Source organism: Hippoglossus hippoglossus, chromosome 9 (assembly GCF_009819705.1).
Source record: "Hippoglossus hippoglossus isolate fHipHip1 chromosome 9, fHipHip1.pri, whole genome shotgun sequence".
In the NCBI taxonomy this organism is placed as follows: domain Eukaryota; kingdom Metazoa; phylum Chordata; class Actinopteri; order Pleuronectiformes; family Pleuronectidae; genus Hippoglossus; species Hippoglossus hippoglossus.
In genome coordinates, this window is record NC_047159.1 from 1814957 (window position 1) to 1834711 (window position 19755).

Genomic DNA, 19755 nt, shown 5'->3' on the forward strand with positions numbered 1-19755 from the left:
CTGAAGAACCTAAAGAACCTAAAGAACCTGAAGAACCTAAAGAACCTAAAGAACCTGAAGAACCTGAAGAACCTGAAGAACCTAAAGAACCTTTACCTAACAGGTTAGCTGGCTGAGGAGTGTGATGTAGCATAGGATGCAGATTTGTATTCTGTGTAGAAGTGTTTTCACAGTTGGATGAGTATGAATGTAGGACTTGCATCACTGATAAATAAATGTTCAATATTAACTTCCATATTGTTTTATAAAATAGAGCACCACTAGAGACGTTTCACCAATGTGTGTGTGATTCTGTGATTATAACCTGTTTGACAGAGACTACTTTTTACCTTTCACCGAATCCTCTTTTCTAGCATTTTATGATTTTATCTTTTTCTCGTCTTTTTTGGTATTTCATTGTTTTATCTTTGTATCTTTCTTTGTGTAACTTCCTTTGGTGTTTCCTCATTAAAAATACTTCATAACACATCAGAATGCACTAATTTTCAAATACTCCAAGAGTTGGATGATATATTAATTTTCTTATTCCCTTAAATTCCATTGAGGTAAAAACATAAAAGGAGAAATGAAATCCTTACTCAATGATGTGCTTGGCAACTTTCACAGTCACTACGTTTCCATGGGGATCGATTATCTTCTGCTCCTCTGTTTCTGCCTTGGCCCCCTCCTCTTCCTCCTTATGAAAGTTGATAAAACATGAGTGGATATTTAATATAATCACAACAGAGAGGTCACAGAAGAAGATCCGCTGGGGATAGAACTAAATCCTCAGCAGTAGCATCACTGAAGTGTACAGCTACAGCCCCCTGGTGGATTGTGATGTCTGCATGTTAATCTGACTCTCACACTCTGAATAACACTGAAACACATTTTAATGATTTGAAGAGTTGTAGGCGAGGGAGCATGATCTCATATCCTCCACTGTTGGAATTCATTAGTAAGAAAGCCACTGACCTCGTCCTCAAACTCAGACCCGCTCTCCTCGCTGTCTGACCGCGGGGCGACTTCATACCTGGTGTTCAGGAGAGGGAATAAGGAAAGTACAAAGGTGTTATAATAGGCTAATTAAATTCTGTTCTTGCTCATCTTCAGTAGAACATATCCAGCCGTGGTCCCCAACCAAATTAAGGGGAGGGATTTTATAACATTTGCAGGATTGAATCCTCACTCGACCTTAACAGATGCGACATCATTTAAAAGCAAAAAGGTGTAGCAACTGTCAAGGGTTCAGCTTTGGGGGCAAATTACTGAACCAAAACTTTGGCAGTGCTCAGGAGTCGCTTCTGAATCTGAGTTCCCCCGTATTCTTGGGGGAACGAAGGCAGCAGGTGGTTTGCAACAGTGCAAACGCTGCAAGGCATTTGTTTAAACTACAGGGTCATGTGTCTTAATAGGCAGTTTCATTTCATTTCCCCAGTAATCTTCATGAAGTGTTTTTTACACGTTCACCTGGGCGGCAGCCACTTACTGCATTAATTCTCCGGGAAACAAAGGAAGGGAGAAGAGCGTCACCGGCAGAAAAAGACAAACAATAACATCATGAGCAGACTGTGGAACTAAGAGCCTCCTCACCCAGGGTTCATCTCGAGCCAGGCCTCCAGCTGGCTGGATTTGGGAGCGTCGGTTCCCTGCAAGACTTTCCCCGTCTCCGTCTGAATCACCTTGACGGGCAGCTCACTCATCTGGCTGCTCTCGTCCATGGGCTGCAGAGCAAACAGCACAGATATCAAACTGAACCCCAACAGCTTCAGTTCCAACAGTAAATGCAGATTATTTCCCTGTTTTCACGGCTGCACTTAATATTAATGCAAATTGACATAAACAAATTAAGGAACCACGTCGGATTTCCCCCATATATAACATAATTATGACAGCAAATCAATTACTTGCATAACCCTGCTTCTCTAGATGAGGATGTCTGTGAATACACGAGTGTGCGTATCTCTATAGTCAGACACATCTAATGAGAAAGAAAATAAACTGTGTAGATAATTACTGACATTAATTTGAGTTTTGTCTTTGCTTCACTGAATATGTACAAGGATAATAAATCCCAGTTCGGAACCAATCATCTCCCTCTTCATCAGAATCCACCATCTGGGACGTCTGAAGCCTTTTAAACTTTAACAAGCACTGATTTGTGTCTCTACCCAAACTGGCCTTGAAGGCAAATCTCCTTCTGCAATTAAAAGCTGTGAAAAATGAGAAACCCATTGGATTTCTGTTTGTAACATTATTTACAAGATGTTTGATTTTGCTTCAGTTGTACTATCACCCAGAGTCCTGTTATGTCTCTGGAAGAATAATTCCTGTTTGTCCAATCTGATGTGTCCGAGCACATCATGAGAAGCAGGGTAGAGTTTGAGTGTTTGAGTGACAGCAATAAATATCACTGGAACAAGTTTTGCTTTGAAGTTGACGCATCCTCAGAGGAAAAGGTACAAAATTATAGTAATTTTACATTTGAATGTGAAACTTGGGAAAACCCTTTAAAGTTATCCTTCACACTTAAATGTGTTGTAAACTAAAATGTTGTTCTCTGATTAAATACATCAATGCTGGTTTGAAAACCACAATTATTATTGAATGTATAAATATGTATGGAAGCAAGATGTTCTCTGATGCACACGCACCACTCACGCAGCCAGTGCAGCCGGGGCGTCGCACTTTAAAGATGTAGAAACACAAAACAGTGACACAAACAAAAATTTGGTTGCTTCGTAATTGCTGGATGTGTCCATCAAATCAAATGAAGGGAGGATTTGTCATTGCTTAATTCACGGTTTGTTTTCACTCCACCCAAATCACTTTTGAGAAGAAACCCTCTGGCTCTCCAGCTGCTAAATGCTTCCCTTCACCAGCGGCTGGGCTCTGGCTGTGTCTGGCTGCTTTGTGATGCTGAGCAGGTCGTGGAGCCTATCAGAGCTTTCTCTGAGCTCAACAGCTGAAGTAGTAGGTCGTGGGCTGGACTGCCAACCAATGAGCTGAAGCCTGTTGTAAAGCTCTGTAAAGCTCTGTGAAGCTGCAGAAAAAACCTTTTCACTGTTTTTATACACTTGTATTATAGGACTGTCGAGTAAAGCTGCCTTAAAGAACCAGTGAGTAGGAAATAGAGGAATCTATCAGCAGAAGTTCAATATAATGTAGATAGTTATGTTTTAATTTGTGTATGATTACGTGAAACTATGAAAGTTTGTGTTTTCTTTAGCTTAGCATTAGCCTGTTACATCTACACAGGGAGCAAGTTTTCTTCAACAGGTTCCACAATGTTTCTACATCTCAAAACCACACAGAATGTCACTAGAGCGCATACATCAGATGTAACATTAAAAGTTAGGGATATATAAATGTTCTGCATCCATGGAAAAATGTATTACTGTGCAACAGCTGAGAAAATCCACTAGATCTAAAATAATCATGGAAATCTTGCTTACTGACAAACAAACCAACAAACAAATGGGCCGAGGTGAAAACAGAGCTTCCTCGTTTGCAGCCACAAACCAGTGTTCCAGGAAGCACTGAGTGTAACCTCGATACCAGATGGGTTAGGTTAATGATATTAAACAACCAGAAAATATAACAACACAGTTCACCACTGCAGCAGCTTACCTCTCCGTCAGGTCCAATGGCGCTGGTGCCTTCACCATCTCCATCCACCTTCTACACATCAAACACATAGACCCGTTCAGCCGCCACACTCTAAGTGCTGTGATCACATCACAAAATGGTATTTTTCAAAGTATAGATCACTCCAGTATCTCAGTAATAGTGGCCCTGTAATGGGGCTACTGGGTTTTAATGGCACAATTTTGATCCATTCCTCCGTTGCACAGTGATCAGAGAGGAAAAGCTCTCCAACAGGATTATTAACTCATTATCTAAATTACTCCGTGTTTACCTTCAGTGTTGAGACTTTCTTAGATGCTATTCCCAGATTCATCATTACACAGTTAAGTGAGATAGCAGAGCGCGTGGTTGCAGGGTTTCTGATTGGCTAACGTCAGCGTAGCGATGTGCTGGATTCAGCAGGTGTTGTTCTGTGACGACACCAGAGGACTTTATTGATTTGTTCTGCGTCTCTCACTGAAGTGTGCGTATGAAATTGTGCGAGGTGCCGTGAATTCTGAGCTAATGTCTCTTTGAGTGTGAGACCTTTGGCGATCACCTCATTGTCACTGTGGAAGAGGCTTGAAGTAAACACAATAATGAACCGTGAGATTAGAAGGATTATGGAAACGGAAAAATAGGTCACGGATCGACTAACATTTAAGTGTACTTGTGGTCTTTTTATATCTTCTGTGGGAGAGCATGGGTTTAGGGATGAGTTAGAGTCGAGCAGCCACAGAGTACTGAGAGACATGGTGAGAAAATGTGAAACTTTGCTCATCACAAAACCACCACTTCCCTTCCTACCTTCTTCTTCTTCTTCTTCCTCTTCTTCTCCTTGGCGGCCTGGGCAGCTTTGTGTTCGTACACCAGCGTGGTGAGGTTGGCCACATATTCATCTGTCTGCTGCAGCAGGTACGCCAGACGCTTGTCTTTCTTTTGGTCGATGAGTTTTCTGTAGCCTTCCTCGTCTTCTGCCTGAGAGGGAGATGGTGACAGGAGGTTGAGCAGAGCTTCTCAAAGATAATCATCATCACAATATCATGTAAAGTGATTTTTTGTTTTGTTTGAAATCTATATTATTAAGGAGAGACAGCCATGAAAAAGTGTGAAGCTTCCAGCTCTTATTTCCAACAGTGCTGATGACATTTGTTTTTGTTTTCCGGGTTCTTACCATGAGCCTCCTCATCCTCTCCTTCTCGATTCTCTCGGTCTCCTTCTTCTGCTCCCGCTCGGTGTTGGTGTGCCAGTTGACGACGGCTCTGGTGACTTTCTGGACTTTGGCGGACACGGAGCGGTGGTACTCCTTGAAGTCCTTGGCATGCTGAAGGATACTGTTGAGATATTCCTGAGAAGACGAGACGTGCAAGTTGTTGAAGTATTAAAAACAATCTTGAAGGATGCAAATAGTTAGGCTGCATAAGCCATAAGCAGCTGGATAAGTTACTGTGCATCATTCTGCAACTTTCCACCTCTTTCCCTGTCCATCCTTCCCTGGAGATATCATATAAAAGCATAGAAATGCCCGAAAATAATCCATAACATCATTATCAAATACAGTTATGTGCTGAATTACCAGACTTTACTTTGTCTTCCACTTGAGATGGAACATTTCAATATACAGGCACTGATTGATGCCTTGTTGGAGGGATTGATGAAGGTGTGGACGCCCTTGACGAGAAATGTTTTCGATGATTGTTTCAAAGTTTTCTCTTCTCAATCTCAAGTGATCTGTATTTTGTGTCAAAATCGAAAGCACTTGTTTTTAAAAGGGATTCATTTTCCAATGTGTGCAGCGTGGCGTGTTTAGGAAACAGTGCTGCTGCTGTAGTGGTTCAATCATGAGACCATTTGGATTCCAAACCCTGAAATCAGCCCTGACACTGCTCTGTCCTGACTTTTAGGACAGACGCCCTTGTGCTGGTCACCTGATGCTTCTGCCTGCGCTTCTTTTCCTGCTCGAGCTTCTGCTGCTTCTCCAGCTTCTCGGTCATGCGGGCCTCCCTCAGCGTCTGGCGCTTGCTGCGTCTGTACGCCTTCGAGTTGAGGGCGGTCTCCAGGGTTGTGTCTCGCCTCATGCACGCCACCACATCCTGCCTCAGCTGGAGATGAAAAAAAAGGTTACACATCAGAAGTTATTTCTATGTTTACTCACAGTGTTGACACTTAATAATGTAAAGTTAACTTTCCTCATGACATGAAACTTTTCATTATTTTCCTTGAAACCTTTGTAATATGTCTTTGATGTGAATTTCAGGAAAAAAGGGACGATGCAATCCAAATGAAATTAAATGACTTATTTCTTTTATGGGCATTATTCTATTTTGTAACATTTTCAATCCCCAGTTAAAATAACATGACAACTGCCACAACTCATGTGTTTCATTATCTTCGACAGTTAGGGAATGTGGATGTGTGAAAACCTCGTTATTATTAAGAAAAAAGAGTCATTCTTTGTCAAATTATCACACTTTTGAGCCGCACTGTCACAGATTTGGTCACATAAGAATCTCAGAGAACAGAATATTCCATGTTTCTCGGAAACTAATTAAGAGGGACACGGCCCAACGAAGTTTGAACCTTTTGAAGGGAGTCTGTGACCGCATTCACTTAAATGAGGATGAGTCACAGTGAACGAACTGCACTCAGTTGCAGGAGTGTTGAAGGCGGTCGTGTACCTGTCGCTGAAAGTTGAGCAGGCGCAGAGCTTTGAGCTCCACTGTGGCTTTACTCCTCAGGTCCGGAGGCAGCGAGCCCGGCAGACTCTCCAGCTCCTGAATCCGATGAGCGATCCGAGCCTGTAATCTGAAGAACATCAGGACCACATGGAGTCAATTTCACTGGAATTATGAGACTTGCAATTAATTATTATTTGTCAATCTTTGTTTGATTGCTTAGTCAATATAATTTACATTTTCCTAAAGCTCAAAGCGTTTTTTTAGAACTAGTTTTTTGGTCTTAACAGACATTTCAAGTAACGTGATATAAGTTTTATGCTTTCATTTGAATCAGTAGATATTTTTAATAGCTGTGAACACAAAATGACTTATTATCTGGCTAATTGTTAAAATGGCACATGTTGGGCCAGTTGACTATAAAATATGAAATTAGAATCAGTAGCATTATAGAAGTTCAAAGTATAATTTATCATCAGGATGAAATTTGATTATATGAGCAAAATAATGATCTTTCTTTGATCATTCACCCAGAACTTGTTTTTAACTACTGGAGGAGTGAGAGTTTGTTATGGACTTTGACTGTGAGTCTTTATTTAAGGGCTGATCCTAATACAGCTGTAAAAACACAGCTTTGGTCAATTCCTAACATTTCTGTATCCTAACTTCTTTGGTGCAGGTACCCGGTGAGCTTTGTAAAAAGTTTCACTGAGGAAAACACAAAGTCTGTCCAGAGAAACTCTGTCATACTAACCCAAAGCATCCGCTCATAAAGACAGATAAACTCGGATATTATTGGTTTTGAGCAACAACTTCTTTGGAGTCTCGGGTGTTTATCAATAAATTATTAAGTATGTATGAGCACTACCCATGGTTCAGTTTTTTTCCGCCAGTTTAACGAGATAGTGTTTGCTGAGTCGGTATAATTGGACAGACAAGGTGAAGAGAGGTCAGCTCTTCTTCTTCTTCACCTCCTCTGTCTGTCAGGGCAGATCTGAAACCACGAAGAAGATTCTATCAAAACAAGAGCCTTGAAGTTTCATGAAGAAAAACAAGCCTCAAGGCGCCGTCTCTGTTTTTCAGAGGATGGTACAGTGAGTAATCTCCCAGTGAGCTGGGGAAGTGTATGTACGTCACACAAAATGCTCCTCACGATGGTAAGTGCACAGGTAAGACGAGGAAGTTGAGCCCTTTTCAAATTCTGCAGGAAATCTTTAATGTCGGGACCCTGAGTCGATTTTCTGTAAAAACCCACAACACCTCCTTCACAGGTCAAATCTGAAGAAAATCAATGTTAAGCTCAAGCTTCTGCACCAAAGTGGTTTAACACCCAGCTCGCTCTCGCTCTCTCTCTCTCCGCCTCCAGCATGTTTGTGTTTGTGTGTGTGTGTGTGTGTGTGTGTGTGTGTGTGTGTTATTTCCAGCTACGATCTTCACTCACATAACAACTTCAAATGTGAACTGTGAAATATGCACTCCTCTATAAGTGCACATCTCTTTATTTAGCACACATCTGAGGGATGTAAAGTCGATTTATCGGTTGGTCGATAAAATCCTCCAACGTGAGCCTTTGCCAGACAAACGGTATCTGCACATGTTTGCCGTTATGCTATGAAATGAAACTTGCTTATATTAAAGAATAAGCAATGCAGAACGATTGCATAAAGAAATACAATTAGGAGCCCAACTAATTTTGGTTGAATTTAAATTATCATCTGCTGTTGTAAATTAAAAAATCTAGAGATATGAAAGCAATTAATGTCTTTTCTTCTACATTTTTAAACAGGATAATAAAATTAAATCATGGGTCTCAAATGTTAAACTGTCGTTCCATGACCTAATGATTACACCTCAAAGGCAGTGGAGATAGTTTTATGAATTGTTTATGAGTTGTATGTGCAGGGAGGGGGTGATGAATACCTGTACTCCCTCTCCTGAAGGATTCCCACTGGGTCCAAACCTTGGGGCTTCTGGATCGGCGTGATCCGGTTCTGCTTCTGCTGCATCTGGAGCATGGGGGACACCTGCTGCCCGGGAGGCTGAGGGGCCACTGAGCCGCCTGGCATCGGCCCAGTCGGCACAGCAACAGCCTGAGCTGGTGCCGGGGACGGGCGTCCACTGGAAGCAGGGGTTAGGTGCTTCTGAGCATTGGCTTGATTATCACCACCTGGACCTGGAGACCAGAGACGGGGTCAACTCTTACTGGGGCAGGTTGACAAAGACGAACACTGAATACAAACCAGGGTTTCTGATAGAGTTAAAATGCTCGTGTGGACGTTTGTCTGTTTTAAAATGAATTCACTCATCAGTGTGAACGCAGCCTCTCACTGTACTTACCATCAGACCAAGGCTTGGGTCCTAAGCTCTGATTGTGTCCTTGCATGGTCGGGGTCGGACAGGGACTCAACTGGGGTCCACCCAAAGGTGCCATTGCCATTCCTTTCAACAAGATAAAAGTTGTTATATTATTTTATTGTGTTACTAAAGTGCTTTTATTCTTTTCTTTGAGATTAGATTCATCTCTGGTTTTCATATGAAACAGAAAACTAATTAGATACTTTGTAATAAATATGAAAACATACAAACTACAGTATCTCCATAATATCAACACTAATGGGCAGATATCTTTATATATACATTTCTTAATATTAGCATCACAAACAGAAATGTATAGGAATGAGTTAAGTGTGTTCAGATCTGTTCATCGGATATGATTGTCTTGCTCATAATTAAGAAAATCCCATTGTGTCAATAACCAGTTAAACTGTATGTCCATACCCGGAGGCCTGTTGTACGGACTCGCACTTGGTGGCGGTTGCTGCTGCTGCTGCTGCTGTTGTTGCTGCTGCTGCTGCTGTTGCATTATGGGTAGGCTCCTCTTGCCCTGAACAGCCAGTTGGAGGTTTTCAGGCAGGGGTTGCCCGCGGCCCAGGATCTTGTAGGCCAGGATCTGAGCTCTGAGCTGCTGCAGCTGGACCGGGTTGAATGCAGAAGGTCCTCGCGCCTGCTGGCCCATGTTGGACATACTGGGCATGCCTCCCTGGGGATCCATGGGCATCATGGGGCCTGACTGTGAGGGCGTCATATGGGGTGGCGTGGGACCGCCACCTCCTCCACCTCCTCCACCTCCTCCACCTCCCGACATGGGGCTGGAAGAATGCTCATGGACACCCATGGGGGATGGATGGGGAGACAAGTATCCTATAGCAGAAAGAAAGACCTTTTTAGAAAAGCACAAAACGTGACTGTTTGTTTAAAAATTTGATTATAATGATTGATTATTTTATTGTTAACGACAAATAAGATTGTGAGAATGAATAATGACCATTTAGCTAGTATGGTTATATTTTGAAGACATAAGCAACATGTGAAGAAGTATTTCTTTAACGAGTCACAACCCTCAAAAGGTTGGGAGTCACTGCCTAAAAGAACTAATTACATTTCAGTTCCCACTGAGGACTTCTTCTTTGTTTTCCTCAGCCTGTTTAGAAAGTCAACAACTTTTAATTTTAGTAAAACAAATCAATATGAGACCTTGGCTGTGCTGGTCCATGGGACTCTGTGGAGGCCCCATCCCACTATGCAGAGATCTCATCCCCACACCTTTCATGTGACCAAAGTGCATCGCGTCTGCCATCGTCTTGTCATTCATCCCCTCCATGGGCTGAAAATGGAAAGAGAATGAGTAAGATTAAATATGTATATGTATATGTATGTAATATGTATACTAAATATTAAGATATTCTCTAGTCTTTGTGATCTGTGATGTCAACAAAAGACTAATATATGTAATGTAATCATCATTTTGTCATAAAAACACAACATAATAAATAGACGATTTGGCCTTGACTTGAAATATATTTGGGTATTTCTATAATCCAAATTTATGTTCCTCATCATGCAACATAGGCACTGTACCTTGTGCATAGGATACATGCTGTCCTGAGAGTAATCGCCCTGGCCCTGCATGCCATGGGGTGCATTGGGTGTTCCCGGTCCAGGACTGGGTCCCATCATACTGTGAACAGAGCCGGGGGAAGGGTCCGGTCCAGGGCTGGGGCCCAAGATGGGCCCTGGGGAGAGACCGGCCCCCGGAGAAGGGCCAGGATGGGACATACCACCTGGTGTGTCTGAGGGGGTGGACATCTACTGAACTGCTGGAAGGATCCCAGACAGCTACAGTGGATACAAATGGATACAAGTCCAACACCACAATAACATTGATTATCAACATCATAATTGGATTTTAATATTCCCTTCATATTCTTCAACAGAATTATTATATTATACTGTGGAAGTTTTAGCACAACTGATGTTTACATTCGTATCCATCAAGCAGTAAAATCCTGAAGGCATCTAACTGGTCCCAAACTCCTTCTGCTCCTTAGTGAGAAGAAGGCCAATCACCTGACCTTCTGTTTGGCTGTAGGTGGTGTCATCACTATCACAACATCCAGACGAGTAGATCTGCTCAGGTCAAAAACAATCTATCGTTTCTCTTCAGGTCGTATGAATCTTTCACCTTCGGTCTTAGAGATCAAAGGAATCTATGACCACTACAAATTGGAAGCATCCTTAGTTACATTGTAGTGCCTGAAGCTCAACCCTTCATATTGTGCTTGTAATCCAGCGTGTCAGTGTATTTTGAATGGTGCTGTATGAATAAAGAGTATTTTTATTATTATTATTATCAAAACTGGACTGGAAACATCTTCTTTCCATTCACCAGTATCAACAAACTGGTTTCACGACTACCTCGTGTTGTCCAACCTGCACACGACTGGTGTCCAGATGCAAACATCAGCTGCCTGTCTCACCGGATGTTACAGTTATAATATGTTTATTATCATTATATATAACACAATGTGATGATGTTGGGAGTCAGACTGTCAAACGTTCAGCAGCGGGGGGGGGGGGGGGCGTCGGTTAGTGTTGAGCTAACAGCTTTAAAGAGCCAGTTCCACACGTTATAAATCAGGTATAACTGCTGAGTTGATATGTTTATAGGAGACAGATGAAGTAGCGTTAGCATCGCTGTCACTCCCGGACTGTAACTGTCCAACTCGGACTGGATCATGGCTTCTCTCCCCCCTCCCCTCCTCCATAGAACAACCTGGGGGCCATCACAGATGTGCACGAACATCAAACTTCATCCGGAAGTGGAGCCCCTGAGCCCGGTGACACGTCCAGAGACGCAGATACACTTTACCGTCAACCCGGGGGGGGGCCCGGCTCCGCGAGGACAGGCCCCGGGGACGGTTTTAAACGGCCGTGTTCCGCTCGGGCGTCGGAGCAACTTGGCTAACGGCTAGCTTAAAGGGCTAACGCTAGCTTAGCACGTAGCCCCGCTAGCTCCGCGCGGCAGACCCCGCAGCTTCCCGGAGCCCGGAGCCTGGGGGCCCGGGCGGAACGTTTGACAGTTACCGGGAGTGGTGTCGGGTTCGCGATCCGGTGGTTTTACCTTCGGGCTGCGCTGCTCCTGCTCAGTTTGAAGTGTTTGAGTGTTGCTACAGCTTCACTCCGCCTCCATGTTGTTCTGCTGACACCTTCAACTTTCACTCTGTCGCCATCGCTGATTCGTCGACGTCGCCGGAAGTCCCGCCCACCTCCGCGGCGATTGGCTGGATCACGCCCACCGTCTATCTACCTTCTATCTTTGAGCAGAAGCTGCAAATAAAAACAATTTTAAAAAGTTCATTCATGAGATTATTGTGATAATCTGTGTTAAATATCAAATATGTATAATAGCAAAGAGTCAAAGAGCATCAGGGTTAAATCCTCTTCTGCTAAACAAGATTTATTTCGTTGCTTTTAATTCAGAGCTTTTTAAAGTTAATTACACAAATAACAAGTAAGTAACAATAGCACAATGTAAAGTACAACAACCTAAAGTGTACCACAACAGCAAATAGGAAAACACAACAACAAATGAGTTGTGTATTCTTATTTGTTGTGTTTTTGTTGTACTGTCCTATATATACAGGGAAAGGATCCTGGTGTAACCCCAGGAAATAAAACCCTTCCTCACTCAACAAACAACACATGAGATTGTGAGTTGATCACCTTAAGATTTACTTCATGTTTGTTAGAATCTTCCTTTATTTGTTTCTTCTTCTCACTGGACATGAAACCGTCACCTGTGATTTACTGGAAGTGAGCCATCACACGACCCGTCTCAAAAAGAACAGAGGTTTCCATTCCACTTAGTTTGTATATAATATATCAAATAATTGTCTTGAAGGTCTAAGGTCTTCTCCTTCACCTGCGCTGGATGTCTGTGTTTTTAAGTAAAGGGATTCTTTCCCCCTCATCAGGTTGTCAGCTGCACCAGCGCGGTGAGAGAATCATAACCACCATTAACTTCAACAACATCTCTGAATGACGCAGGACAAGATGAAACTATTTTCCAGGTAATTTCACTGAGGGGCTGATGAGGATCTCAACCTTTCATCTGACAAATCAGTTCATGACTTTCACACCCTGTTGGCTTCTCTTTGTTTTCAGACTTCAGTGGAATATCTGAAGGTGTTTTACTTCAGGGGATCTTAAAACCTAAGAGACAGTTGAGGGTGTTTAAGAGTTTGAGGTAAATACAGCAGAGAGCTGGATGCAGAGGGAGCACAATTGTTTACAAGTTCCCAGACTCACATTTTGCTTCTGGGTGAACTTCTGGTCGTCCAATTTCTGCTACTTCCTGTTGAAGACCCATTTCCAGTCTGATTGGGAAATGATCCATCACTTAATTGAAATTTTATAGTTTTAACATGGTTATCTGTTAATCTGTTGTTTGTTTTTAAGGCAAGATCACACAAAAACTATCAAGTTTATTTACCACTAAAGTTACCAGATTTCATAAGAGGACGTTGAACTGCAAGTTTAGAGGAATGACATAAAGAAACACACAAAGGTAGACTGAAAAGTTGCAGAATTATTCAAAGTCTGTCTTTGTGCAAAGCTCACTCACCATGACGACATCCCATAATATCCTTATTTTTTATATATAATAAAAGAAAAAAGATACAGATGAAAAGAAAATAATTTTATGGCTCCTGCAGCACAATGAGCTTTTTCCTTTGATGTATTAAATACTTGTTGTTGATATTCACTTTCACTTTTGAAGAATTATAAATGCAGGACTTTAACTTGCAACTTATGCAATATATATATATATATATATATATATATATTTTATTGTAGGTCAAGAATCTAAAAACCACAAAACATAAATCACCTATCAATTTTACTGCTCAATTTATTCAATAAGATTACAAGAACATCAACGCTGAAATGGAATTCAGTGTACTAAATCAAATGGTCATATTGAATATGAATATTACAGATACTCTCTGTGCATCTCTGGGTAATGGGATAAACAGTAATGTCACCATGTGTCATCATCATATGTGAGTGTTGACACAGATTCATTCTAAAAAGATGAGTGATCTGTGGAAACAATATTTTTTAAACCTACACGAGGAGCGACTGCAAAAAAAACAGAACGTGGTGTGTGTGTGTGTGTGTGTGTGTGTGTGTGTGTGTGTGTGTGTGTGTGTGTGTGTGTGTGTGTAGGTCCGTGCAGTCTGCAGAGTGGACACCGGAGGGCAGCAGTGACCAGCGGTGGCCCCTGTGAACTGGCCCCTGCAGCAGCGAAGCTCTGAACAAACATGTCAGCTCCACAGTGATTGAGGAGCAGCTCACACTTACATGCACTAACTTAGTGAGTCTGATCACAGCGTTGTGCGCTCATGCAAATCACACACAGGTTCCATTTGCATCGTTGTGATATCAGAGGCTTTGTTTTGTTTTCAATATGAAAAGATGAAGCTGTTTTCACTGCACATTTGATTGTTCCAACTCCGATAATGAGCTTTTCTGTCCTGATCATCTTCAGCTCAGTTCGGCTGCATTTTCATCAAGTGTATGTCAGAAAAATAAACTAAACAATAGAAATATATCGAGGAATATTCTATTTTTAATGTGCAATCCTTCTGAGATTCATGATTTTTTTAAATTAAACATGGAAATAAACATTTTTGAATGTTTCCATCTTACTCTTGTACAGAAAGACAAGAAATATGCACAAGCTGTAGAAAATCATATTTGTGCAATAATCCTGAACTTTTGGTGGGAAATATGGGGTGTGCACCATGGTGATAGTTATTTTAAGACAACTTTTACAATAAATATGAGGCTATGTTCAGATGTATCTCATTGGATTGCTGAAATATGAAGTATCAGTATGATCAAATACTTGTCAGATAGTGTTTTAAAGCTCTTTATTTCCCTCGGTACACACTATCAGTCCATCTGTGGGCGATGACACTTCGATGACCTTGTAAGACATTCAAAGTGCTCCGTCATTTGAATACCTCACAGATCAATTAACAAAGCCGCACATTTAAATGTTGATCTTGACTTCCCCTCCCCAACAAGCCTGCCCTTTCTCACACGGCTCCATAAAGGATGTGCTCAGGGTTCCTGGATGTAAATTTCAGCCAAAAGGCGAAGCTGATTAACTTTGTGGCTGAAACCGCCGGCCCCTTCAGATTCACCGATCCAGGAAAGGGCTCGGCCGCAGTCATTTGGCAGTGAAAGGACTAGTGGTTGTGGCTTCCATTCACCTTGAAGCCCTCGGTAAAAAGCCTCAGGTGAAGCACAGGCGTGACATTTTGTCAAAAGTCTGCATGTTTCTGCAGAGTCGGGCTGAACAATGGACCGTTCCCTCACAGATGCAAAGAGGAGCCCTTGAGTTGATCCCCCCCTTTTCTCCTTTTCTCTGAAGAACCCATTCTTTCCTTTATTTTCTCTGTGAAGCCAGAATGACATAAATAAAAAAAATCTGAAACAAGATGCCATGAAAATCTCATCATAAGAACAATATGCACTGAGGCAACACTGAAGAAAATGTCCTTCAGGTTTGTTGTTTTACTTTGAAAACCCTTATGAATACCCTTATTCAAAAAAGTGATTAAATGGCTTTTAAAGTTGTTCATATTAACTCTGAACTGTTAACGACTGATCTCTGGTACTGTACAAATTCCTCAGAGAGACGTTACACATGCAAATACTGTATTATTAATGATAATACTGTATAATATACTGCAAAAGATACCTTGATCCAAGTAAGAATTACCTATTTAATGTGGTTTTGATAAATAATTCATTCTTAAATAATTTTGGTTCATATGGTGCAATCAATTTTAATTTACTTGCTGTTATAAAATTGCTATTGGCTTGATTAAGTAGATTTGTTATATTTCATATTATTATAAAACACATACAGAACCTCATCATACACTTGTGTTGCTTTTGATTGACAATTTATGACATTTTTGTTATGATGATTTCAAGTTTATTTATTGATGCATTTCTGCACAGTTCAAATAATCAGCCTTGTATTTTATTATTTATTTTAAATATATATTTGATGGGAACAGTGACTCAGAAATGAGTCAGAGTGGGTGTCCCAGCCAAAAGAAGAACAAGTGGACGAATAAAATAACAACCAATAAATCTAAAACACAATTCAATCTTTTGAACATATTATATATTTGATGGCAGAACAATTGATGAAACACCAAAAGTCTATATATCTGTGAAATATTAATATTTCTGGCACAATTAACAGTACAACCTTTAATTTTAAGACATTGTCAAGAACACACTGAATAAAACTCTGTATCATTAATCTTTGTGTATTAAATGTTGTAATGCCTTTACATGATCACATAGTGTAGATACAGATACACTCACACAGTGTTTTCTTGCACAGGTGTGAGCAAACACAGTGTGAGTTATAATTAGTTTTACATGAGCCACATTAGTCATCGAGCTGTTTGCTTTGTCCCAGCGTCTCATTTGAATAACCAGAGCTCAGGCTGCGTTGTGGTGGACTCGTTTTATTTCCCAGTGCGACGATGGAGCGTCTGTTTGAACAGTGAAGACAAATCATAGAGTTTGTTTGTTGTGTTACGGTTGTCTCTGTAGGATTTCTATTTTTCCACATTCAAAGTATCACACAGTTTAAACATCACATAGACGAGTATGTACTGACATCAGCAGCTGGAAGAAGCTTCTCTTCTTCCTTCACTTTCCTTCTCACGTCTCTTTGGTTTTTAATGGTGGAGGAAACATTTTACTATAATTAAAAGTAATAAATAGACACGAAATATACTCAAGTTAAAGTAAAAGTACCACATGAACTTTTCTACATTAATACAAATAAGTAAGTACTTGCTTTTACATGCAGTTAAAGTATTAGAAGTTAAAGTATTTGTGTATTTTATTCCCTTATGGCAGAGTCGTTATCTCTTCTGAATCCATGTCAGGTGAGGAGGCGGAGTCTCGTGTTACCTGCCCGCTCTGATTGGACAAGGTGACCAATGACACTCTTCTTATTGATTTAAAAACATAAAAACTAAATATAGATCTACTGGACTAGAAAGTACAGACATTTGCTGGTATGTAGAGGAGTAAAAGTACCTGAAAGTAAAACTACTCAAGTAAAGAACAGCTACATGAAAATGTACCTAAATACAGTAACTAGGTAAATGTACTTTGTTATATTACACCACTGAATATTTTATTTTCCCACTTCATTTTCCATATTTATTCATTTATCTTTATTTTGTATTTATTCATCTCTTGTTTATAAAAAATAACTTTTGACATCAGAACTTGAGACAGGTTGAAATATCTCAAATTTACAAAAGTGCTATATAAATTTATTATTATCATTAGTAGTAGTAGTAAGTAAGTAAATGTCCTCTATATAAAAAAATCCTACTTCAATCAATCAATCAGTCAAATTTAATTTGTGTGGTCAATATTCACAAATCACTATTTACCTCAAATTGAGGTAAATAGCTACGAAAAAAACTTGACATGAAAAAAAGTTTTCACTGCTGCTGAAGTGAAATTATTTTCTATTTCACCCTTTTCATCTTTTGTCTCTATTTCTCAGTTCCCACATATTCTTTCACACAGGTATAATTCTTTGTTGCTGCTTAATAATGTTTCACAGAGTTATAGTGATTATATGTGAGTCTCTCTCTCTTCATGACATCATCATCATCAGTGTTTGAAGTGTATCTGTTGCTCGCCCACAGAAGTTATTGGGTGTAACGTTACCAGATCAGTGCACATTCACACAAACCGCTGGACAAGACAAACTCTTGGATCTCTGAGGTGTTCGACTTCACTCCAGCTGTTGAGTCGTCTCAGGGAATGAACATCATTCCCCCCCCCCCCCCACTCTCTCTCTGTTAGTGAGTGTCTCTCTCTCTCTCTCTGTCCCTCTCTCTCTCTGTCTCTCTCTCTCTCTCTCTCTCTCTCTCTCTCTCTCTCTCTCTCTCTCTCTCTCTCTCTCTCTATCCGGTTCTCTCACTCTATGTCTCCCCCCCTCTTTTACTCTCTCTCTGTCTCTTTCTGTCTAATTCTCTCCCTCTCTCTTTTACTCTCCCTCTCTTTATGTCTGGTTCTCTCTCTCTCTCTCTCTCTCTCTCTCTCTCTCTCTCTCTCTCTCTCTCTCTCTCTCTCCCTCTCCCTCTCTCTCTCTCTCTCTCTCTCTCCCTCTCTCTCTCTCTCTCTCTCTCTCTCTCTCTCTCTCCCTCTCTCTCTCTCTCTCTCCCTCTCCCTCTCTCTCTCTCTCTCTCTCTCTCTCTCTCCCTCTCTCTCTCTCTCTCTCTCTCTCTCTCTCTCTCCCCCCCTCTCTCTCTCTCTCTCTCTCTCCCCCCTCTCTCTCCCTCTCTCTCTCTCTCCCCCCTCTCTCTCCCTCTCTCCCTCTCAGCTCTATCCTCCGGCCCTCTGACCAGTGTTTGTTAGTTCCCTCTTCAAGCACTTCCCATGAAAGGAAAACCTTCGGGCGAGATTTACGGGCAGGTGCACCGTGCCCTCCTCCATTACTCCACCCTCCATATTCTGCCTGCCAGTGCTCCTTGTGAGCGTGCTGGGTTTGAGCGCTCTCAGGGGACCGGCGTCTGGTCCCGAGCAAAACGGTGCTGAGATCTTTTTCCAAGATGGTGCCGGGGTCATGCAGGAGGCTGAGAGGAGAGGAAACGCTGTCAGGGGAAGCCTCTTTGTAGTTGCCTGTGTTGCAGGTGTTCTGCCATTCACTGTTAAAGCACGCTGCTTAATATTACAAGCTGCCCGACATCTGGTGGCCACAGCAGCAGCAGCAGCAGCAGCAGCAGCAGCAGCAGCAGCAGCAAGGACGATATCGGTGATAACCCTGCTCGCTGATCTCCTCTGACACATTACACATGTGCACAGATGTTGTTATTGTCAGCGGATGAGGTGTAAGCATCGAGCACAACCTGGTCCGGCGTCTGACGGAGAGTCTGCAACATCTCAACCAGGACTCTGTGCATTCAGAAGAGCGAAGGCCCGACCGTCACTGACACTCAATCAACCCACACACTATCATTATCATGTATAACTATCAGTCACTTAAATATACCTGGTTTTTTCATCAAGATCCATAAATGAAACCCTGAGTGGTCGTTGGCACATGCAGAGCGAAGGCTCTGGTTGCTCAATGTCCAAAGTGAGCTTCTGTCAAGGCACATTTTATTTTTGTTCGATGTTAGACGCAGAGGAATCTTCCACTTTACAATCTGTTTCAAGTTTCTATAATTCAAGAGGTTATGTTGAAACTTGTGTTGTTCCCGAATGATGATGTGTTGCCATTTTCAGACCTGACCTGTGGACGATCTCTGGAACATTGTTTCTGGACTTTCTCACCAGTTAAGTCTTTCACACATGAACAACAAGCGGGAGGTTTTCTGCTCAGACGCTTCGACAACAGCAACAAATGAACCACAGGACTCAGGTGAGGGTGGAGCGTCAGGTGGAGGCAGGAAGTAACATGTGTTTTTGTTTTTCAGCACATCGATACCAGCTCTAGTCATCTTCGTCTGTGTCTCTCCCCCCCATGGTTTATCAGCTTATGTCTTTATTTAATGTATTTGATTTTATTATTGAGGAGGAGAACCGATCTGTCGTCTCCATCACTTCAAACACCGTCACACAAGGAACAAAACCCCCCACTGCAATCCTCTCCGGGGAGGTTTTGATTGACAGGCGGTTTCTGCCAGACCTTTGAAAAAGGAAGATGAGTGTCAGCCGCAGAATACGAAACATTTCACATTTTACTGCGACTACAAAAAGAGAAACTGCTTCTCGTGCACGTGTGCTAATGACACCTGTAATTGAGCCGTGTGCTCTTCTTCTGGAATCAGATGAAACAGGTTCGTTTGGCTCGTTTTCACCCAAATGTGTTTCCAGCTCTTTCAACTTGTAGCAGGCGCGAAGCTGAAAGTGTGAAGGCCGCATGTGTTTTAAACTTGTCACAGTGAATCGCTGCAGCTCACAATGGGGGGGGGGGGGGGAGGTATAAAATCTGCCCTGAATACCTGCCCACCATCAGCGCCTGGGGAGCATCTGTGAGCTGTTAAGACCACTTCATCTCCACCAC

At 41.8% G+C, this 19755-nt stretch overlaps 1 protein-coding gene across 1 annotated transcript in view; it reads right to left on the reverse strand.

Moving 5' to 3' along the window:
- smarca2 (SWI/SNF related, matrix associated, actin dependent regulator of chromatin, subfamily a, member 2) overlaps positions 1-11882 on the reverse strand; it is a 46436-nt gene extending 34554 nt beyond the window's left edge. Inside the window, 14 exon segments of the mRNA XM_034595364.1 lie at positions 579-676; positions 955-1012; positions 1573-1703; positions 3610-3660; positions 4414-4584; positions 4781-4954; positions 5535-5708; positions 6285-6411; positions 8202-8454; positions 8619-8720; positions 9060-9482; positions 9816-9945; positions 10200-10457; positions 11743-11882. Of these exon segments, the coding sequence (XP_034451255.1) occupies positions 579-676; positions 955-1012; positions 1573-1703; positions 3610-3660; positions 4414-4584; positions 4781-4954; positions 5535-5708; positions 6285-6411; positions 8202-8454; positions 8619-8720; positions 9060-9482; positions 9816-9945; positions 10200-10427 (2120 nt within the window). The 5' untranslated portion in view covers positions 10428-10457; positions 11743-11882.
- Positions 11883-19755: the final 7873 nt, after the last annotated feature.